The sequence below is a fragment of the Bos javanicus genome, chromosome 22 (genome assembly GCF_032452875.1).
Source record: "Bos javanicus breed banteng chromosome 22, ARS-OSU_banteng_1.0, whole genome shotgun sequence".
Taxonomy (NCBI): Eukaryota; Metazoa; Chordata; class Mammalia; order Artiodactyla; family Bovidae; genus Bos; species Bos javanicus.
Window position 1 is genome coordinate 54,981,241 of NC_083889.1, and position 23,602 is coordinate 55,004,842.

Consider the following 23,602-nt stretch of genomic DNA (forward strand, 5'->3'; position numbering starts at 1 on the left):
GGCCCGTGTCAGCTCTGAAGGATGGGTGGGTTCCAAGCGAGGCTGTGGCTGGATGCATCCTGTGGCCTGGGCCCCCTGGACACCCCTGCCCCTTGGCCCGCTGTTCCGGGCTCCCAGTGGTGCTTCCTCTGTATATCTGTCTGCCCTGCTTTTCCCTTCTGCTCTCTGGGCCCCCACGTTCCCTGAGTACTCCATGCTCTGTTTTCTGGCCATTGCTCGTGCTTGTCCCTGGACCTGAAGCTATCTCTACCCACTCCCTCTTCTGGCTAAACTCGATCATCCTTCAAATTCTAGCTCAAATGTCACTTCTTCCACAAAGCTTTCTCTGAGCCCCGTGGCAGTCAGGATAGTCTGGGTTGTGCTGCAGTAATGAAGATCTTAGTAGCCTGAAGAAATTGAGTTCTGGTTTTTTTGAATGAATGATTATTTAAATTCCACAGTGCTTTACAACTTAGAAAAGTTTCACACACACGACTTTATATATTCCCGTGTGTGTTAGTCGCTCAGTCATATCTGACTCTTTTGCAATCCCAGGGACTGTGTATCCCTCCAGGCTCCTCTGTCCTGAGTTTCCCAGGTAAGAGTCCTGGAGTGGGTAGCCAATCCCTTCTGCAAGGGATCTTCTCAACCCAGGGATCGAACCTGTGTCTCCTGCATTGCAGGAAGACTCTTTACCATCTGAGCCACCAAGGAAGTCCTGTAATAACCCTGTAATAATTTTTTTAAAGAAGCTCCTATCCTATATTTCCTCTTGCCCTACCTTCCTTCTCCCCACTGGTAACCACTAGTTTGTTCTCTGTATCTGTGAGTCTGCTGCTCTTTGGTTTTATTTACTAGTTTGCTGTATTTTTAGATTCCTCGTACAAGTAACATCATCCAGCACTTGTCTTTCAGCAGAATTTCTTGCTCACATAGTGGCTCTGACCTAGGGTGGCCGGAAGGCTCACGTATCCTTTCATGAACTTGAGCTTCTAGAGGGCCGCTTGGAAACATGCTTCTGTTAGGACAGCAACACTCGTGTGAAGGAACAGGGCAGACCACACCGCCTGGCTCTGAATGCCGCTGTCTGAAGGGCCTTGTGTGCCACTGGCCACAGCAGGTCCTCTGGCCAGAGCTGAGCTCAGCAGGAACATGTCGTCACCCCTCGCCCCTCAGGGAGGGACCTGGAGTGTTTATGGATGGTCCTGCCATCTCCCGGGATCCCTGAAGTAGGTTCAGTGCTTCCCCTGGATGTCCTCCACATAGCTCTTACTGTACTGTCCCATATGCCATCTCCGAACCCCCAGCCGGTCCCCTTCCCCCCTCAGGGTGAATCCAGGATGGCTGGGGCTGGGTCTCATTCCTTTCTGAGACCCCCACACCGGCCCTGGGATGACCCAGAGAAGACGCTTGGTGAACGGTGGGCGCATGGCTGAGTGACCTGCCCCTGCCGCTTCTACAGCACTAGCCCCTGCCCACGGTGGGGTCCATGTGGGCCATCTCCAGCCCCCATGACTCTGGGCCCTCCGTTCTGCAGGCGCCGGGTCCTGGCCATCTCGGATGGGATCGAGCACATTGGGGACCTTCGCTGGGAGCTGGCCTTGTGTCTGCTGGCGGCCTGGACCATCTGTTACTTCTGCATCTGGAAGGGCACCAAGTCCACGGGAAAGGTAAGAGATGGATCTTCAGCTCGCTGCAGGAGGGGAGGGGGCGAGTGGTCCTCGTACAAGCTCACAGGTGACCCAGAGAGCGCCAGGGGCATCACAGTACGAAGGCCAGCTCCTGAATTGGGAGCTAGGAGGAGCACTGTGCAGTGCTCTGGAGTCTAGAGTTGAAATCCCCTGTCCACCAGCTGTTTGCCACACACCTCGAGGTTGCTCACGTCCCCCTTCTGTGCCTTGGTTTGCTCACCTGTGAAATAGCAGAGCCTCATCCTGCTTTCTTCCTGGGTTGAGAGTCATATACAGAAAGGAAAGTTGAAGTGCTCTGGACACCAGGGAGTGCTGAACTACGACCATGGGGGATTCTGTGATGAGGACCTGGGCTCCAGGCGTGTGCTCGGCAGGCGGCACGGGCCGTCTCCACCGATGGACCTGGAGATCTCACCCGCCTGCGGTCCGTGAGGGCCAGGGCAGCCGCCTCCACCCGTCGGTGCTGTCTGTACCATGTGGCCTCCAGTGCCTCGTTGTTGTTTGTTTGTTTTCTAGTCGATCAGTCGTACCTGACCCTTTGCGACTCCATGGATGTAGCCCACCAGGCTCCTCTGTCCGTAGGATTTCCCAGGCAAGAATACTGGAGTAGGTTACTATTCCCTTTTCCAGGGCATCTTCCTGACCCAGGGATCAAACCCGCATCTCCTGCATTGCAGGTGGTTTCTTTACGGCTGAGCCACCCGGGACCATAGGAGAAGAAAGATGGGAGCAGACAGCAAGCTCTGAGCTGCCCTGGCCCGAAAGTCACAGTGGCTCTTCCACTCCCAACCCGCTGGCCAGAGCCTGAGACACGGCCTCACCAGCTGCCAGGGAGGCTTAGACGCGAGGGGAGCAGAGGGATGTCTGATGACTGCAGCCGTGTGTGCCACCAGGGTCACAGGTGCAGCTCATGGCCAAGTCCAGCCCACTCGTGTATGTTATTAAAAAAAAAAAAAGAAGAAGGGGAGGAGAAATCGTTACCAAGATGTAGAAACCAGGTAATTTCATTTGAAATATATGAAAACAGGATTCCATTGTCCCTTGGAAAGTTGGAAGACTGAGCACCACTGGGCTTGTGTATCTGCCTGGCAGCCTTGGGCTGAGCTGAGCAGCAGCCACCTGCTTCTATGGGTACTCGGTTGGCCACAGTCCACAGTCCTGTGGCTGAGTGTCAATGCCATGAACAGCATTAGTTGCTCACTCATGTCTGACTCTGTGTGAACCCATAGGTTATAGTCCACGAGGCTCTTCTGTCCATAGAATTCTCCAGGCAAGAATACTGGAGTAGGTAGTCATTCCCTTCTCCAGAGGATCTTCCCGACCCAGGGATCAAACCCAGGTGTCCCATACTGCAGGCAGATTCTTTACCGTCTGAGCCACCATTGGCTTCCTCATTTGTGGGAAAAAGGAAGATAGGGCTTTTTTTAAATGCCTGTGTCACCCTGACTGTGTCATAGTCCCTGACTGCCGGCTTCTGGTAGGCAGTTGCTCGTAAGCTTTACTCTTAAGTCATTGGTGGAGGCAATGCATGGAGACAAAACCTCTGAGGAAGTAAGAATGACTCTGGGATCTTTTGCAAAAGATGGTCCCCTCAGCTCCCAGGGTGGTAGGTGGGATGAAGAACCCACTGCTAAAATGTGGGAGGTGGGCAGACCTGAGTGAGAGGACTTAGAAGAAAACAGAAGAGACGTCAACAAGCCTCATGTTATGAGCTATCAGGAGGCTGAGAACATACTAGAAAGTAATCATGAATGTGCCTCAGGGACCAGAAAGTAGGACAGAGACTCTCGTGTCCCTTCAGACGAGATGATTTTGCCGATCTTTGCTTCCTCTGGTTTGTGTCTTAAAGACAATAAGATTTTTTTCTGTTTTTCCAAAATATAAAAATCATTGTATTATCAGTCTACTATTTTAGACTACATGCATCCTGCTCCCATGCACCACTCCCTTCCCCCCCACCCCCAGCCACTGCCTTTTTTGGCTAAAAAAGAGGAGACAGACTGCAGGAGGTGAGAACCAGGGTCTAAAACCAGGGTCCACATCCTAGGTCTGTCTCTCACTGACTGAGACCTGGGGTGAATCACTTACCTTCTCTGAGCCTGTTTCCTCTTTGGCCAAACAGGGATTGATAAGTGAGCTCGTCTCACGGGGTGGTTGCAAGACTGAAATGCATGGCTGCACATTTTAATGCTTAGCAGAATGGAGACCTGATCGTAGTGTGAGAAGCAGATGGTGATTTTTAAAAATCTTGTTGTCAAACTTATTCATCCAAGAAATAGTTTCCGAGTATCTGCTTGATACCTGGCATTATTCAATGGGTATCTAAGATGAAAAAAAACAGCCTCTACCCTCTGCAAATGACCTGTGTGACAGTGCTTCGTGAACCATCTGAAACAGGGAGGAGAGCTGTCATGCTTGGTGCTCTTGTTGCTTCTACTACGATGACCAGCTTTTCGGGTGTTTGTGCGGGGCCAGTGGGGCCTGGCTGGGTGGCGGTTGTTCAAGGCTGTGGGGAGGACAGTGCAGATGAGGTTTTGATGTGTGCACATGTGTGGGCTTGTGTGGCTTTGGGCTCTTGGGCCTGGGCATGGGCCATGGTGGGAGGAAGCTCAGTCCCAAGACAGGACCGCTTACCACTGGCGGAACCATCAAGCCTGTGTGTCGGAGAATCCTAAGGCAGGGACCCAGTATCAAGGAAGGACCAGCAGGCTACATGCTGAGAGACTTCAGAAGAGGTTTGGGGGAGGCAGGATGATGGTTACTGAGTGCTTCACAAGCCCATTCCATTCAGAGCTTGAAACAACTTTATTAGACAGAGGGGCCGGCATTATCTCCACTGTACAGACGAGGAAACTGAGGATTTGTGGGGTTATATAAGCCCACAAGGACACTCAAGTGGGGAAGGGAGAGGGGCTGGGATTGACCCTGCGCCTTGGTGACTGCATAGCCCAGGCCTCTGGATGAGTGTACCATCAATCCTATCACGTGTGACCTGAGGACAGTGACAGTTTCCTTACAGGTGGCTTATGAAGAGGCTGTTAAGAGCACATAGTAGGTGCTCCGTGACTGTTGGATGCAGCTAAATGGTTCTATTAAGGGAAATGTTGAAGTCACATGAGCAACTGTTAAGTCCTTTCCTTAAGACTGGGCTTCATGGGCTCTTCTCCATGTCCCATGCCCAAGACCAGGGTGAGTGTCCAGGATGAGATGTGGGTTTCAGGACCTGCAAAGCTCCTTGGAGACTATCTGGTCCATCCACACCCATATTTTATGGATGAGGAAACTGAGGTTCAGAGAGCAGAAGGGACTTGTTCACAGTCACATGGTGAGTAAGTGTCAGGTTAGGACCTGCTCTGGTGGCCCAGCTCCATTTTTGTTCAGTTGCTGAGTCGTGTCCGACTCTTTGTGACCCCATGGACTGCAGCATGCCAGGCTTCCCTGTCCATCACCATCTCCCACAGCTTACTCACACTCATGTCCATCAAGTCGGTGATGCCATCCAACCATCTCATCCTCTGTCACCCACTTCTCCTCCTGCCCTTTGTCTTTCCTTCCCAGCATGAGGGACTTCCCTGGCTGCTTATCAATGACAGGATTCTGGAGGTCACATCTGACAGTTTGAGACTAGGAGACCCAGATCAGCATGTGGGCTCTAGGGTCTGATGCTTTTATTTATTTATTTATTTTAGTGTTTATTATTCACCTCACCTTGGATGTGAGCCCAGTGTCCAAAGGCTTTTCAGATTTTATATAAAAGCAGTTAAAAATAAACGCAGGTCATTTGAATCTTCATGAGTGGGCAGAGGTTGCCCCTGCCACCTGCCTGCAGGACTCTGGCCAGAGTCATCCTCAGGGGTCAGTTCAAGGAAGCGGAAGGGACTCCATCTTCCTGCTATTGTCCAGGCCATGCCCGAGCTGGCATTTCCTCTTCACCCCAAGTTCCAGCCCTCTGTCCATACCTGGGCCTCAGGAGAAATTTCATCAAGTTGAGGAAAAGTTCCTGGCTTCATCCCATCTCCAAGGCAAAAACTGTAACCCCAACTTTAACTCAGTTGAGACCACAACCCTTGCTCAGGAGTGGATGCAGACACTGTAGGCTCAGCCTCTTGGCAGGTGCTTCTGTAAGTGTGGATTTGGGATCAGAGTTTCCCTGGTGGCCCAGATGGTAAAGAATCTGCCTGCAATGCAGGAGACCCGGGTTCAATCCCTGGATCAGGAAGATCCCCTGGTGGAGGGCATGGCAACCCACTCCAGTATTCTTCCCTGGAGAACCCCATGCACAGAGGAGCCTAGTGGGCTACAGTCCATGGGGTCACAAAGAGTCAGACACAGCTGATAGACTAACACTTTGTCTTTTCACTTCACAAATAAGTAGATCCCAGATGAGGCTGTGGCAAGGCTGCAGGTGGAGGTGTGACAGTGCTCTCCGTTGGTCTGCGGGGCGGTATGTGGGCCCCGAGGCTGTGTTGGCATCGGTGTCCCCCACCCCACGAAGGATAATCGCTGCATGTGACCTTCAGCTCCATCTTCTGTACCTTCCTCAGCACTTTCCATCCTTCTGACATCACAGACCCACATTCAGGGTCTCCCAGGGTCTGAGTGAGCAACCTGGACACTCAGAAGAGGCTGCTGTGGCTGGAGAGATGGTCTCCGAGTTCCAGCTTCAGTGCAGAGCCAGTGGTACACGACTGCTGCTTGGTAGACTTTTGTGGAAAGGGTGAATCCTGCCTGTGCGGGGGCTCCCTGCGAGGTGCCAGGATGCACCCGGGGGGATGGTGGACAGTCTTGCCCCCGCAGAGTGTGCAGTCCACACTGGGTGCAGGGGGCAGCGACAGAGGAGCAGTTAGGATTCTGTGTAGTAGTGCTCACATTAAGCAGTAGAGCTAGAGAATCAGGTCCTGTGAACAAGGGGATTCTAATGGCAGAGACCCAGCTCTGGAATGTCAGAATACAGCTTGTCTGAGCTGGGAGGGTTTAAGTCCAAACCCTACTGTACATATAAGGACGTGGAGACCCCAAGAGGTCGCGAAATTTGCCTGAGGCCATCCCGCTTGGAAGGAGCAGAGCTGGAATTCAGTTTTGGGTCTCTGCTTTCCCTAAGCCTGATCCTCGTCTGTTCTGATACCTCCAGCTGGGGGCTCATGTCCAGCTTCAAAGACAACATGTAGATCTGATTTCTGAGCGTGTGGCAAGAGCTTAGGAAGCCATTTATTTTCTTGTCCTGGTTTTAGTTCCACATGGTTATTCATCCCGTCTCTCTAGACGGTATTGAAAATTCCCAGAAGTCTGGATTAACAAAATAAATAAGAACACTTCTCAATTGTAAATTAGTAAATATAGGATTCTGAAACACTTGGTTTCTTTAGGAAAAAACTTCCAAGCTGTTAATAAGTTGTCATCTTCTGGATGATAAACATTTTCAGTCTGGATAATTGAAATCAAGTGGCTAAGACACGGAGACAGCTTTGTGATTTTCCTGTGTTCTTGATTTTTTGTTTTGCTTTTGGAGATTTTCTCTTTTTAGAGCAGTTTTATGTTCACAGCAGAGTGAAGCAGAAAGTACAGGGATTTCTCATCTACTCCCTGCCCCCACACTGTGTTACCTCCCCCATTATCAACAACCCCCACCAGAGTGGTACATTGGTTAAAACTGATGAGCCTACATAGACATATCATATCCTCCCAAAGTCTATAATTTATATTAGGTCTCACTTTTGGTGTTGTACAGTCTGTGAATTTGGGCAAATGTGTGATCCTGGTGGGCTACAGTCCATGGGGTCGTGAAATGTCGCACACGACTGAGCAACCAAGCACACACATAACGCTTAATGCCTAAATCACTCGTGGGCCAGACAGTAAAGAATCTACGCAGTGAAGGAGGCCCTGGTTTGATCCCTGGGTGGGGAAGATCCCCTGGAGAAGGGAATGGCTACCAACTCCAGTATTCTTGCCTGGAGAATTCCATGGACAGAGGAGCCTAGCAGGATACAGTCCGTGGGATTGCAAAGAGTTGTACACGACTGAGCGATTAACACTTTCACTTTCATAATGTATAATGACATGGATCCAATATTAAAGTCTCATATAAAGTAGTTCTACCACCCTAAAAATCTGTGCACTTCCTGTACATCTCCTCCCACTTTCCCCATCCCTGGCAACCACCAAAACCCAATCTTTTAGCTGTCTCCATACTTCTGACTTTTCCAGAATGCCATATCATTGGAATGATACTGTTTGTAGCTTTTTTTAAGATTGACTTCTTTCACTTAGCAAGGTACGTTTAAGTTTCCTCCATGTCTTTTTGTGTCTTGGTAGCTCATGTCTTTTTATCACTGACTAATAATGTCCCGTTGTCTGGATGTGTACCACATTCACCTGTGGATGGACGTCTTGGGTACTTCCACGTTTGACAACTAGGAATAAAGCTGCTATGAACATTTGTGTGTAAGCATTTGTATGGGCTTAGGTTTTCAACTCTTTGGATAAATACCAAGGAGCTTGACTGCTGGTTCTTATGGTAAGAGTATGTTTAATTTTATATGAAACTATGGGACTATCTTCCACAGTGGCTGTACCATCTTACATTCCCACCTTCAGTGTAAGAGAGTCCCTGTTGCTCTGCATCCTTGCCAGCATTTGGTATCATCAGTGTTTTGGATTTGAGCTGTCCTACATCCTGACTGGTATGTGGGGCCTCCCTGGTGGCTCTGTGGTAAAGAATCCACCTGCCAAGCAGGACACTCGGGTTTGATCCCTGATTCAGGAAGACTGCCTGGAAAAGGAAAAGGCAACCCACTCCAGTATTCTTGCCTGGGAAATCCCATGGACAGAGGAGCCTGGCGGGCTACAGTCCATGGGGTCACAAAGAGTCGGACACAACTCAGCAACTAGACAACAACAATAGCTATGTAGTGGTATCTCCTGATTATAGTAACTTGCATTTCCCTGATCACAGGTGGTGTGGAGCATCTTTCCATATGCTTATTTACTATCTGTATTTCTCTTTGGTGAGATGTCCATTGAGGTTTTTGACCCATTTCGTAATTGGTTGTTTTCTTATTGTTGAGCTTTAAGAGCTCTTTGTGCATTTTGGATAACAGTACTTTATCAGATGTGTCTTTTGCAAATATATTCTCCTTGTCTGTGGCTTGCTTTCACATACTTTTGACATTGTCTTTTGCGTAACAGAAATTTTTAATTTAATGGGGTCCAACCTGTCAACTAGCTCCTTCCCAGAGTGTGCTTTTGGTGTTATATTTTATCTAAAAGCCTTTGCCATATGTAAAGTCTAGGTTTTCCCAAGATGACTTTGTTATAGTTGTGTGTTTTGCATTTAGATCTCTGACCCATTTGAGTAAATTTTTGTAAACGGTGTAAGGTGTGTGTCTCGATTCATTTCTGCATATGAATGTCCATTTGTTGAAAAGGCTTTGCTTTTTACTCATTTTTTGTCAACCAGATTCATCTTGCCCATCCCTGCCAACAGGTCCTCTCTATGGTCTCATAGGCCTGAAGCCACTAACTCATTTGCACAACTTCTCCTCTAACATCTCATCTAAGTATTAACCAAGTTTACCTTATAATCACCCTAGAAAACAACCTGTCTTCTCCTTTTTTGTTGTTCATCCGTCCATTCACCCACCCACCTAGACATTTAACAATAGCTCCCCAGGTCCTCCAGAGAGAAAATTGCTCTTAGAACTTCCCATTTGCACAAACATATTGAAAGTGAAAGTCACTCAGGCTTGTCTGACTCTTTGCAGCCCCACGGACTATACAGTCCACGGAATTCTCCAGGCCAGAACACTGGAGTGGGTAGCCTTTCCCTTTTCCAGGGGATCGTCCCAACCCAGGGATCAAACCCAGGTCTCCCGCATTGCAGGAGGATTCTTTACCAACTGAGCTATCAGGGAAGCCCGTTGCTGACATGCGAAATGACACAACCGAAACCCTTTATGCTCTACAAAACAATAATTTAAAATGAATTCCAGGCGTTCTTGTCTTTATTCTGTGTTGTCGCACTACAGCATGGAAACATTAGAGTAGGGTGATCCTAGTACCGGCTCTGCATGCTTGCCGAAGACTGAAAAGACTCGTCTTTACTATGTGCCCTTCCCGTGTGGCTTTGCTAGGCCTTAGCCTGACCCACGGATCAGTCAGCATTGGCCTTTCACAGAATCTGACCCATGACCTGCTTTTGTAAATAAGGTTTTGTTGGAGCACAGCCACATCCATCTTTCTGCGTTGCCGTCAAATTCTTTTGTGCTGGTACAATGGCAGAGCTGAGTAACTGCAACAGAGTGTGTGGACCCACAAAGCCTCAAATGTGCACTATCTGGCCCTTCACAGAAAACGTTCCTGGATCTCTAATCTGTTAAACTAATTCATGAAAACTGTTTGCCACACAAAAAGAAACGAACATCAAAATTGTTGTCACCCGAAGCATGGACCATTTGAGATACTGAAAAGTTACAGTGATGATTTGGGATGGAGAGCTTTTCCAAAGGATCCTTAAAAATCTCACCCCAGCCTTTCCAGCTCCCAAATGTGCTGGGTTTTTGTATCTAAATGCTCACTAGCAGTGAGTGTTACTCATTGACTTTTATTAATCCACTAGGTGCCTTATTGCTCACCTGCTGTGTGCCAGGTATGAGACTGGGGGGCTCTTCAGACTGTGAAGCTGATTGTCAGATGAAGAATGAACAGTTATAGGAATATTGTGGGCAGAATGAAGGCAGGAGATCTCCTTGGGGTGAGGGGGGTAAAGGAAAGCATTACTGAGTGGGGCCCCCATCTGTGATGTCAAAGATGGGAAGGGAGTGTCCAGGTGAGTAGCACAGATGAAATTCTCAAGTGAGGGAAGGACCTGGTGAATTGGAGAGGTGACATAGAACTGGGGCCAGATGGAGTGGATGGTGGCATGTGATAGGGCAGGGCTCAGACCTTGCAGCTGTGCTGAGTGGTCGGGGGTTTTATTTTAAGGGTAGTGGAGAACCACTGGAAGATTTTAAGCAAGGGTGACATGATCTGACTTTCATCCTTAAAAACTGGCTCTGGCTACTCACTGTGAATGGGTGGCGGGGTGGGGTGCAGAACGGAGAGGTTAGGGAACCCAGTTAGTGGGTGTCCAGGGTGGAGGTGCAGTGCACAGAGAGAGGTGGTCCAATCAGAGACACCTTCCAGTGTGGCATCCTTGTTCTGCAGGACCTGATGGTGCACCGGAGTTTGAGATCTTTCTCTTTTTTGACCTTTTTAAAAAATGTATCTGTGGCTGAGCTGGGTCTTCATTGCTGCTCGTGGACTTTCTCTCGTTGTAGAGAGCATGGGCTACACTCTAGTTGCAGGGCGCAGGCTTCTCACTGTGGTGGCTTCTCTTGCTGTGGAACCCAGGCTCTAGAGCACATGGGCTTCAGCAGTTGCTGCACGTGGACTCAGTGGTTGTGGCTTATGGGCTTCGTTGTCCCACAGCATGTGGGATCTTCCTGGACCAGGGATCGAACTGGTGTCCCCTGCATTGCAAGGTGGATTCTTAACCACTGGACCACCAGGGAAGCCCTCTTTTTTGACTTTTGAATGGGGTGACTGGCCCAGCTCTTGCCTGGATGCTTTGCCTTCTGCAGGCAGCCCTCCCTGCCCACCAGATAGTCAGGTGCCCTCTCCTGCTGCCCTCACACCCCCCGGGCTGGCTCCTGTTCTCTGCTGTGTCTCCCTGAGCGTTCCTCCTTCTGTCCTCCTCTGGAGGATGATTTATGGATTTTTCCCCCTTGTTTCCTGGTCTCCAGGAGCAGTGGTTGGGAGGGGAGGGTGCTGCAAAAACAGTTCTGGGCCCCTCCCCACTCCTCCTGCTGCCACTTTAAAGGAAGCTGCAGGATTAGCTGGGATTTTAAGAAGAATCCTGCCTTTTCAGTGCTTTAGGCCACTGTTTTTATCCTTTTCAGAGCTCCAGGACACCAAGGCAGGAGAAAAGAAAACACACACACAGACAGACGCACTCACACAGAAACAGCTGCAAATAGCCTTCAATTGATTTTTTTTTTTCTTTTCCTTCCTTCATTCACCAACAAGTAGAGGAGTTGGAGGTGGTACAAGGACTCTTTTTTTTTTCCCATTTATTAATGTGTAGTTGACTTACAATATTAGTTTCAGGTGTACAACATAGTGGTTCAGTACTTTTATAGATTAAACTCCAGATGGAGTTATTTTGAAACATTGGCTCCACTTCCTATGCTGTACTCACATCCTTGTAACTTATTTATTTTATACCTAGTAGTTTGTACCTCTTAGTTCCCTTCACCTATCTTGCCCTTCTTCCCTCAGCCCTCTCCCCACTGGTAACCACCAATTTTCTATATCTGTGAGTCTGTTTCTGTTTGTTACATCTGTACAAAGACTCTTTTTTTTTTTTTTTAATTTCATGTATTTATTTAATTTGGCTCTGCTGGGTCTTGGTTGCTGTGTGTGGGCTTTCTCTCGTTGCAGTGAGCGGGTCTACCGTTTCATTGTGTCATGCCAACTTCTCATTGTAGTGGCTCCTCTTGTTGCACACAGAAGCTTGGTGGGCTACAGCCCCTGGGGTTGCAAAGAGTCAGACCTGACTTAGCGACTAAACAACAACAGAAATTCTTGTTGCAGAGCACGGGATCTGGGGTGTCTGGACCTCAGTAGTTGCAGTGCGTTGGCTCAGTAGTTGTGCTGCAGGGGGTTAGTTGCACCACAGCATGTGGGATCTTCCCAGACCAGGGATCAAACCATTATCCCCTGTGTTGCAAGGTGGACTCAACCACTGGCCCACCAGGGAAGCCCTGTACAACGACTCTTAAACAGCCTGCCTCCTCTGCATGATGCTAATGGTAAAGAAGATGCTTAAGTGGCACTTTGATCTGGGCCTTGTTCCAAGGCCCTTGCTACATTAACCACTGAGCATTCCCTGGTGACTCAGACGGTAAAGAATCTGCCTGCAATGTGGGAAACCTGGGTTTGGTCCCTGGGGAAGGAAATGGCAACCCACTCAAGTATTCTTGCCTGGAGAATTCCGTGGACAGAGGAGCCTGAAGGGCTACAGTCCATGGAGTCACAAAGAGTCAGACACGACTGAATGACCAACACACACAGATGAGAATGGTACGGTTGATATCCCCATTTTACAGATGAGAAGACAGAGGCTCACAGGGCTTAAGCTGCTTGTGCTAAGATCCTGGGGGAACAGATGCCTCCAGGATCCGGGAGGAGCAGGGTGGGGCCCCTTGGCAGGTAAGGGTGCCTGCTCCAGCCAGCTTACCCCTGACCTGCCAGATGGAGATGCAGGCTGGGGGGTGGGTATCAGTAGCTCCTCCTTGAATGTGTGCCTTTCCCCGCCCCCTCGACCCCACTACCACCAAGGCAGGCCGGAGCTGCCAGCAGGGGAGCCATCAGGAGCCCCACACAGAAAATTTATTCTTCAGGAGCACCCTGTAAAGTGGCTGATGGATTCAATGAGGCGTAAAGCAGCAGCAAAGGGGGCAGGGGGAGTGAAAGGGAAAGATGTGTGAAAGGGAAGAGAACAGGCCCAGGAAAGGAACTGGGCAGCGCTGTCTCTGGGCCCTCAAGTAGCCTTTGTTGCAGCCCGAAGTAAGCGGGGACAGCGTTGGTGGTGGGGCTCTCCCAGCGCCCGGCTGCTGTCTGCATTCAGAGAGGAAACTAGAGCGTTCATGAGATGCATGCAGAGAGCCCCGCGAGGAGATCTCCTGCCCTCCAGCCCCGGGGCCCGAGGACACCCGAAGCCGCTGCCGAGGGTCCTTTGTGCGGCGTTGGGAGCTCTCACACCACTGGTCTGGGGAGAGCCGTCGATTGTCACATGAAGTCAAAAGAGTTTAGCGTCTTGATTCAGCCCTTTCTTTGGCCTTGAATGACAGCGCTTCACCTTTAGCGGGAACCCTGGCAGCGAGGAGGGTTGGAAAGGAGGGAAGCTTTGCGACTGGGTAATACCGTCTTTATTGAAGCACAAAGGCCCCCCCAAAGTCCGAGTGGTTGTTGCTGGGAGGGGTCCTACAGGGCTGGCCGCCTCCTGAGAAAGCCCTCAGCACACAGAGCAGGGCCCGAGGGGACTGGGTGCTGTTAACCCTTCCAGAGCACCCTGGGGAGCCCAGCCCCGCCAGAGCCCATCCACGCACACCCGTGTTGCTGGGAAATGAGCTGCCCTCCTCAGTGGCAGAGGCGAGGAGTCCAGACAGCTTTGAGCTCCACGTGAGACCAGGCATGATGCCACAGATTCAACCAGAAATGGGCAGAGGTATTTGTGGTGTGCTACTTCAATCTTAGTGCCAGGCTGAGCACTGCAGGGGAAGTTATAAAAAATTGCTAGCTGGGACTTCCCTGGTGGTCCAGTGGTTAAGACTCTGTGCTTCCAGTGCTGGGGACACAGGTTTGATCCCTGCTTGGGGACCTAAGATCCCACATGCCACTTGGCATAGCGAAAAAAAAAAAAAGTAAAAAATGAGATAAATAAAAATAAAAGACTTACTCGCCATGTACCCTGCCTTCAAGAATTGGGCAAAGAAGCTGAAGACAGAGCTGGCAATGGAGAATGGAATGAGGCCACGTTTGGAGTCAGGAGTCCTGCCCCACCACGTGCCAGCAGTGTGGGTCAGTGCAGGCCACCACCAACCTTACTGGCCGTTCACGCTACTCCATTTCTCTTGGCCTCAGTTTTCCCTTCTTTCGAGTGTAGTGTAACAGGTGCAGTGACAGGTGGCGGGTACTGTGTTGGTGTCACTAGAACCTTTGAACCACAGCCTGCCTGGGAGGTGCAGGACATGGGGTCAATGTGTCCAGGAGGCTCTGGCCAGGTGACACGTGGGCTGGCTCTGGCAGGTGTGGTGGGAAAAGTGACGGGCAAAGACCCAAAGAGGCATTGGGGGAGCAGAGAGGGAAGGCATGAGCCTGTGCAGAGTGCAGGCTGGGCGGTTAAGCTGAGGCTGGCCTGTTGTGGTAGCAGCAGTCACTCCAGTGTACTTGTCTCCCTCCAGGGGGCCTGCTGCTCCCCCTGCTCTGCACCCCTGTGGCCACCTCTGTCAGTCAGCATTCAGCCAGAGCAGCAGAACCAGGAGATTCCGTACGAAGCCTTGGTGTTGTGAGGGTGGGCCGGGCAAGGCTGGTGTGCAGACGGCAGGCTGCAGCTCTCTGTAGGAGACCGTGGCAGTGACCACAGGCAGTAACCACAGTTTCTCATTAGAGAAACCTCAGTTCTGCTATTAAGGCCTTTCCATCGATTGCATCAGCTTACCCAGGTCAAGTAGAACAATCTCTCTTACTTAAAGTCAACTGATTTTGGACTTTAATACTATCTATAAGACACCTTTGGAAAACTAAGATCATGGCATTCAGTCCCATCACTTCATGGCACATAGATTGGGAAAGAGTAGAAGCTGTGACAGATTTTATTTTCTTGGGCTCCAGAATCACTGCCAATGGTGACTGCACCCATGAAATTAAAAGACGCTTGCTCCTTGGAAGGAAAGCTGTGACAAACCTAGACAGTATATTAAAAAACCAGAGAAATCACTTTGCCAATCAGGGTCCATATAGTCAAAGCTGTGGCTTTTCCAGGAGTCAGGTACAGATGTGAGAGTTGGACCATAAAGAAGGCTGAGCCCTGAAGAATTGGTGCTTTCCAAGTAAGACTTTTGAGAGTCCCTTGGACCGCAAGGAGATCAAACCACTCAATCCTAAAATGGAAATCAGTCCTGAATATTCATTGGAAGGACTGATGCTAATGATGAAGCACCAATACTTTGGCCATGTGATGTGGAGAGGCAACTCATTGGAAAAGACCCTGATGCTAGGAAAGATTAAAGGTAGGAGGAGAAAGGGGTGACAGAGAATGAGATGGTTGGATGGCATCACCAACTCAATGGACATGAGTTTGAGCAGACTCTGGGAAGGACAGGGAAGCCTGGCATGTTGCAGTCCATGGGGTCACAAAGAGTTGCATATGACTGAGAAACTGAACAACAGGCTCTTCCTTCCCTACCACCCTTCTTTCTCCTCCTCCTCCTCCAGGAAACCTTCTGGGGCCCCCCACCCCCATCCTTCTCAACCTCCTCTTCCCTTCACTGATGGCTCTCACCCACAGCAGCTTCCAACTGTCCTGTATTGGCCTCTCATTGTCTCGTGACTGCTGGGCTTGTGGGTCCAGAGACATTTCTTATCCCGTAGGGCAAATATTTACGAAACATTCCTGTGTACCATGTCCTGTACCCAGGACCACAGATATCAACTCTAAACAAGTTTAGAGGCTGGATGTGTAGGCAGAGAAGTAAACAGACAGTTACAAAATGTCCCTGTGCTGGAGATGAATGCAGCCCCAGGAGGCAGTGGGATCCACGCTGGCTGGGGAGGTGCAGATGGTTATTAATTACCCAAAGGCAGAGGAGAAAGGAGATTCTAGGTCAAAGGGCCCAGGTACAAAGGCCGAAAAGCTGGCTTACGTCGTTTCCCCCTCCCTATTTTCTTCTTTCCCTCCTCCTTCCTCCTTGTATATGTTGACAGAGCATCCATTGCACGATGGGCTGTTTAGTTGCTCAGTTGTGTCCGACTCTTTGTAACCCCATGGACAACTACAGTCCATGGGATTTCCCAGGCAAGAATATCGGAGTGGGTTGCCATTTCCTTCTCCAGGGGATCTTCCCAACCCAGGGATTAAACTCAGTTCCCCTGCACTGGCAGGCAGATTCATTACCACTGAGCCACCTGGGAAGCCCTGCATGACCAGGGCCCTTGTGCATTTTTCTGTGCCTAGGGTAACCCACATGGTAGATACTGTGAACCACCGCTTATTGATTCAGTCATCAAACAAATGTGTGTTTGCTCGTCACGTGGTAGGACCTGTTTGATTGAGGTAAAAGTTCTGAAGCCTTTCCTGGCAGTAACACAACCAAGCTCTCTCCCCTGACCTCCCCTGTGGGTTAGGAAACAGCAAAAGGAAAACCCGTCTTGGGGGAGAGGGGTGGAAAATGAAGCAGGGTGAATGGGAGTGTGCGTGGTCCGGGTGCAGCTGTAGGTGCGAGACCCTCTCTGGGGATGAGAAGCAGATGAAGGGCAATTGCAGGTGGGGAGGGGTGCAGGGAGATGGGCAGGGGGCCACAGAAGCTGAGGAATCACATGGCCCAGGTTCTAAATGCGGATCCTTCCCCTAGCTAAGCAAATGACTTTGACTTTACAGAGAGCCAAGCATGTGCCTGATGTTGGGCTCGGCACTTCTGTTCATTGTCTGATTTAACCCCCCAGCAGATGGACAGGGGAGTATCAGCAAGTCCACTTTAAAAGTGAAGTCCTGGAGGGCTAAGTGATGTGCTCGGATGGGTCACATGGCTAGCGGAGACAAGATTTGATCCTACACTTGATCTTAGCCAAAAGGCCGAGAAGCGATCAGAGACAAGATTTTGACCCAGGTCTACAGAGGGTTGCAAAGAGTCAGACACAACTGAGCAATAAAGCACGCACGCTACCTAGGTGGCTCCGCAGCCAGTGTTCTTCCCACTGGTGAATGCAGAGCCTTCGGTAAGTGAGCCTCCACCCGCCCGTCAGCCTGAGTGCGCACCACTCGCCCAGCGCTGTTGGTGGGGGACGGGAGGTGGGGCAGGGGTGGGGGAGAGCAGAGCCAGGTGGACAGAGCTTGCGTCACAGCCCTGCCTCCAGCGTGACCTCTGGTGTGTGCCTTTCTTTGCCTTGGAGCTGCTTCCTCGGCCTTCACCGCAGGGTCGTCGGTGCACACATCCCATTGGGTTGCTCTAGACCTTGAATGAGGCGATGCCTGTAAGTTACCTGCTTGTCACACAGTAAACACACGAATTGCAATTGTTTTTATTTTATGGCTGTGATTTTTATAAACCCATGCTCCAACTTCAAAGAGTTTTCAGTCCAGTGGAGCAGTAAGACTGGATTCATTCACTTGAAGATAACAACAGGATTTTGTAGTATAGATCACAGGGCCCCCAACCTCTAGGCCACGGAATGGTATGTCTTGTCAGATCATCGGCAAAATTAGAAGTAAAGTGCACAATGAATGTAATACACCTGAATCATCCCCAAACCATCCCCCATCCCCACCCTGGTCCATGGGAAAACCGTCTTCCATGAAACCAATCCCTGGTGCCAGAAAAGCTGGGGACCACTGGGTAGATGATGGCCCAGTCAACTGCTGGGATGGAGTTTCAATAAGGAAGTTGCTGTGGACCACAGCATTCTGGAAGGGCCTCCTGGGAGGAGAGGTGAGTGGCACATTGAAAGACAGCCATGTGGAGGGCAGGGCTGTGCCTTCCAGGGGTATGGAGAAGGGATATCAGGGGTGGCCGTGGAGGCTGGGAGGTGATAGGCTGGGCCAGGCTCCAGAGTTGGGCTAGACTAGGTCCTGTGGGCAGTGGGGAGCCATTGAGAGTCTTGTGCATACTTGTGTGTGCTCACTCACTCAGTCGTGTCCGACTCTTTGAAACCCTATGGACTGTGTAGCCCACCAGGCTCCTCTGCCCATGGGATTCTGTCCAGTATTCTCTAGGCAAGAATACTGGACTGGGTAGCCATTTTCCTACTCTAGGGGATCTTCCAGCCCAGGAATCGAACCCGTGTTTCCCACATCTCCTGCATTGCAGGCAGATTCTTTACTGCTGAGCAACTGGGGAAGCCCTTGTGAGTTCTTGAGCAGGGGTGTATTGGAGAGTAGAGGGGTCACCAATAGGCCCTTACATTGCTATCTGTGCTGGGCAGCATCTCTCTTCCTTCCTGATTGACAGCAACTCTCCCCCCAATGGATAATAAACAAGACCCGCCCCCCGCCACCTAGTGAGAACATAGCAGCAGATGGTAACTCACTCTGCAGAAGCCAGACAAGGCTGGTCCTGAATCACAACCAAGCTGTGTCACAGTTTGACTGGCCCAGTCCTCTGGTGGTTATCATATTAACACCAGGAAGCCGGTGCTGACTCCATGCCCGCCCTGGCACCACGGCCTTTATGAGCCCTGTTGATAGACCCAGCACCCCTGTTGATGATGAGGTTTGTGATACTGCCCCCTTACCACCTGGAAATGCAGGTCGTCAATAATCTACCAGCCCAGGTTAAGTCCAAGAAAACCTATAGAATACCCCCTTTATATTAAAGGACGAGCAGAAAGGAAGCAACATATACTAAAACAGCATGTGTTTTGACATGTTAACGCTCAGGTGCAAACATGCCAGACTCAACAGGGGCGGACACCACCCCGGTGTGATTGCATTCGACTATGAGATGGGAGAGCCGAGGTTCCACTGAATGTTGTCGATTCTTTTTCTCTGCAGTTTACGTCTTGAAATAAGAGCTGAGCAATACATTATGATAGAATCATGAATGCCACAACCACAAGTGTGGACTTAGGAAGAGGTGGCACTGGCCACTTGGGTCCCACCAGTGGCACTGCCAGTAGTGACATGGTTTTCTCAAGTGATGGATAACATTTGGTGAAGTCCGAATAAAGAGAGCACAGTCCACTTTCCATTCAAGTGGTAAATTGCATTTCTGGAACATTTAGTTTCTATTAAAATGAGGTGCAATATACTTTGAGGTTATATATAAAACAGAGTTAGATACTAGGCTTAATAATTATAAGCAGGACTTCTCTGGCAGGCCAGTGGTTAAGACTCCGAGTTTCCAATGCAGAGGCGTGCAGATTTGACCCCTAGTTGAGGGACTAAGATCCCACATGCTGTGTGGCATGGCCAAAAAATTATTATAAGCTACACACATGAGTGTCTGGTGGCACATTTGGAAATCCCGAGAAACAGGGCAGTACTGTTGTGGGGGACTGTGCCCATGCATGTAGGATTGCCAGCTTACCTTGGTCATTAAATGCTGACCCTCAGTCTTTATGGTCACCTAAAATAGCCCTTGGGCTTCCCCGATGGCTTGGCAGGTAAAGAATCCACCTCCAATGCAGGAGATGCAAGAGATTCAGTTTCTATCCCTGGGTGGGGAAGATCCCCTGGAGGAGGGCATGCAACCCACTCCACTATTCTTGCCTGGAGAATCCCATGGACAGAGGAGCCTGGAGGGCTACACTCCCTGGGGTCACCAAGAGTCAGACACGACTGAAGCAACTGAGCATGCCCGCAAAACAGCCTTGTATGTCTCATGGTGGCCCTGTAGAGGACAGTACTGCTTTGGTAGCAACTGCCAACTTGTATTAAATTCTTTAAGCTTCACAACCATCCTGTGAAGTCGATGTTTTCATTCCTACTTCCTGGATGTGCACACTGAGGCTTGAAGAAGTGCCGTTACCTGCTTAAAGGCCCCAGAGCTGGGACCAGAGCCATCTTTTGTTTTTCTGCCTCATCAGAGCATTTATTACTGAGTTCGTGTTTTGTGCGACCATGTGCCCTAGGATTACTTCAGCATGCATTTGTTAAACACCTGCTGGATTACAGGCACCCTGGTGAGTCCTAGAGACAGAGAGGCAAATATCTAAGATGTGGTCCCTGTGGATGACGTGGGCTGGTACAGAGAGTGGACGGGATGAGGGTTGTGGCTCAGGAGAGGAACAGAAAGCAGTTCAGAGTGGCCAGTGCACGGGCTTTGAAAGGGTTCAGAGAGAAACAGGCTGGAGTGGCAGGGAGGGGTGGCTTAGGAAGGGCTTGTAGGCAAGCCTCGTAATAAGATGAAAGCGGTGGAATGCCACAAAGGGCTTAACATAGAGGGGGTGTCACGGCCAGGACTGCTTTATAGAAAGACCACTGTGGTTGCAGCGTGGGGAGCGGGTGCACAGGGGCCAAGGTTGGATTCCACATAGTGGTCATTCGGGAGAAGGTGGTGGCAGCTTTGAGAGAAGAGGGGGGTTTGGGGAATATGCAAGCGTGAGAATCCATCCATCCGTTCCTGGTGCCTGAATGAAGAGGGCGTAGGGGGCTGGAGAGGCCCAGGCTGCTTCCTGGCTTGAGTGGCTGTGCTTGGTGGTGGCAGTGGTGGGTCAGGCTAGTGTCAGAGTGGGGAGAGCTGTGGCTGGAGTTGGGGGAGATGTGCCTCTCTTTGGGGACCCAATAGGTTTGTGATGCCTCTGAGGCTGCAAGTAGGAATGTTTGGTGGTGGACAGGAAGCCTGGAGTGCTGCAGAGAGAGGGATGTGGAGGGGAGTCATCAGCTTTCATGTTTAGATTTCTTTACCTGGGACCCAGAGCTGCTTCAAGAAGCCCCCAAACCCCTTGGAATTGTATAAAAATGATGGGGTCATGAGAATAAGCACATTTTGGTAGGGTGTGAGTCCATAGCTATCATCTGATTTTTTAAAGGGCCTGTGTCCCCCAAAAGATGAGAAACTTCTGACATGCCATATTTCACCTGATCTGAGTTGCGCCATTATGGTCACTCAGTTGTGTCCGACTCTTTGCAACCCCATGGACTGTAGCCCGCCAGGCTCTTCTGTCCACGGAATTCTCCAGCCCAGAATACTGGAGTGAGTTGCCATGCCGTTCTCCAGGGGATCTTCCCAACCCAGTGATCAAACTCGAGTTTCCCACCTCGCAGACAGATTCTTTACGGTCTGAGCCTCCAGGGAACCCCTGAGAATACTGGAGTGGGTAGCCACTGCCTTCTCCAGGGGATCTTCCTGACCCCAGGGATCAAATCCAGGTTTCCTACCCTGTAGGCAGATACTTTACCTAAGTCTGAGCCACCAGGGAAGCCCATCTTATATACCAGAAGGTACCTAATGTGTCCAGTTAAGAAGAATGAACATCAGAAGCAGAAACACTACTAGTTAATCTGCTCTACATTGTCTTGACATTGGTTACTCCCTGTGACATGTGAGATACCACACCAGACACCTGTTGCTTTGAGGGTTCTTTATCTCTCCTAAAGGAATCAGCAGGTTCTCCAGTCTGCAGGTGTGTTGTTTGAGGTGCCATAGTAATCAGTTTGCATGTGCTGCAGTAACAGTGTGACCCAGCTTCATCTGCTGGTGGGTATCTTCTCAGATCCATAAAGTACTTGGTTGTTTCTTTTCGAGAAAATGTGTGATTGTTTCTCTATAATGATTTATATTTGCTTTACAGTATCAACTTTCGCCCCCGTCTCTGAAACAGTGTGATCTTTCTAAAAAAGACATTGTAAACCTTCAAACACCAATTGATTTAAATTGATTTAAAATATTTTAACCCAGCGAGCCCGTAACTCAGCCGAAGTGGTGATAATAGGATCAGCTCTGACCCCAGTCCCTTCTACTCAGAGGGGTGGCATCCTGATTTCAGAGATAATAAGGTGCATAGTGCTGCTGCTGCTGCTGCTAAGTCACTTCAGTCGTGTCCGACTCTGTGCGACCCCATAGACGGCAGCCCACCAGGCTCCCCCGTCCCTGGGATTCTCTAGGCAAGAACACTGGAGTGGGTTGCCATTTCCTTCTCCAATGCATGAGAGTGAAAAGTGAAAGTGAAGTCGCTCAGTCGTGTCCGACTCTTTGCAACCCCATGGACTGCACCCCACCAGGCTCCTCCGTCCATGGGATTTTCCAAGCAAGAGTACTGGAGTGGGGTGCCATTGCCTTCTCTGTGAATAGTGCTAAATGCATGCATCTTAGAGCTGATGGAATTAGAGCTCTGGGAACAGGTGGGATACCTAGGGAAAGAATTCAAGAGAAGGATGAAGGGTAAGGTCCATATAGTCAAAGCATAGTTTTTTCAGTAGTCATGTATGAATGTGAGAGTTGGACCTTAAAGAAGGCTGAGCATTGAAGAATTGATGTTTTCCAATTGTGGTGCTGGAGAAGACTCTTGAGAGTCCCTTGGACTGCAAGGAGGTCCAACCAGTCCATCCTAAAGGGAATCAACCCTGAATATTCATTAGAAGGACTGATGCTGAAGCTGAAGCTCCAATACTTTGGCCACCTGATGCGAAGAGCCAACTCACCGGAAAAGATACTGATGCTGGGAAAGATTGAAGGCAGGAGGAGAAGGGGGTGACAGAGGATGAGATGGGTTGGATGGCATCAGTGAATTAAAGGACATGAGTTTGAGCAAACTCCGGGAGATAGTGAAGGACAGGGAAGCCTGGCATGCTGCAGTCCATGGGTCGCAAAGAGTTATACACACTTAGCAACTGAATAACAGCAAAGGATGTGGGACTTTGGGAGCTGAGAGATGAGGGAAATAGAGAAGGGCTAGAAGAGGGGCCTGGAGGGGAGCAGGAGAGGGAGGGCTTCCTGAAGCTGGCCACGCCTGCAGAGGGCTGTGAAGGGCTGCAGGGCAGTGGACCCCAGCTATGTATCTCTCTCCCTTTCAAAGGCTTTATTCATTTGAATTCAGAAACTGGACTCAAAGAGGATGCAGTGAGGTCATCATGTAGGTGACACTGTTATCCAAGAAAGAGATACAGAGGGAGGAACAGATTGGGGGAGAAAGTGACGGTTTTGATTTTGAGCATGTGAGATTGTAGATAGGAAATCCAAGTGGATGTACAGAAAAGGGAGTTGAAAATATGGGTCTTAAACTCAAGAGATACCACTGGGCTGATGAGAGACACTGAAGACCATCAGTGCATCAGTGGCTCCGAAAACCATGTGTGTGTGCTCAGTCACTTCAGTCGTGTCCGGCTCTTTGCGACTCTGTGGACTGTAGCCCACCAGGCTCCTCTATGAGGATTCTCAGGCAAGAATACTGGAGGGGTTGCCATGCCCTCCTCCAGGGCATCTTCCGGACCCAGGGATCGAACCCATGTCTCCTGCATCGCAGGCGGATTCTTTACCACTGAGCTACCAGGGAAGCCCTCCATAGGAGTAGGTAAGAAAAGCCATGGGAGCGTGTAGAGAAAGAACAGACATGAGAGGAGGCTGGTCTTGCAGGAAGCAGCTTAGAAATCTGCAGACCCAGCAGGCAGCTGCCAGAACAACTAGAGGGCAGGGCTAGTTCCCCATCTACCTTTGCATCCACTGTGCCCACTGCAG

At 50.0% G+C, this 23,602-nt stretch overlaps 1 protein-coding gene across 1 annotated transcript in view; it reads left to right on the forward strand.

Moving 5' to 3' along the window:
• Positions 1 to 23,602, forward strand: part of SLC6A11 (solute carrier family 6 member 11) — a 125,205-nt gene that overhangs the window by 25,221 nt on the left and 76,382 nt on the right. Inside the window, exon 5 of the mRNA XM_061397088.1 lies at positions 1,517 to 1,649. Within this exon, the coding sequence (XP_061253072.1) occupies positions 1,517 to 1,649 (133 nt within the window). The remainder of the gene's footprint in view (positions 1 to 1,516; positions 1,650 to 23,602) is intronic.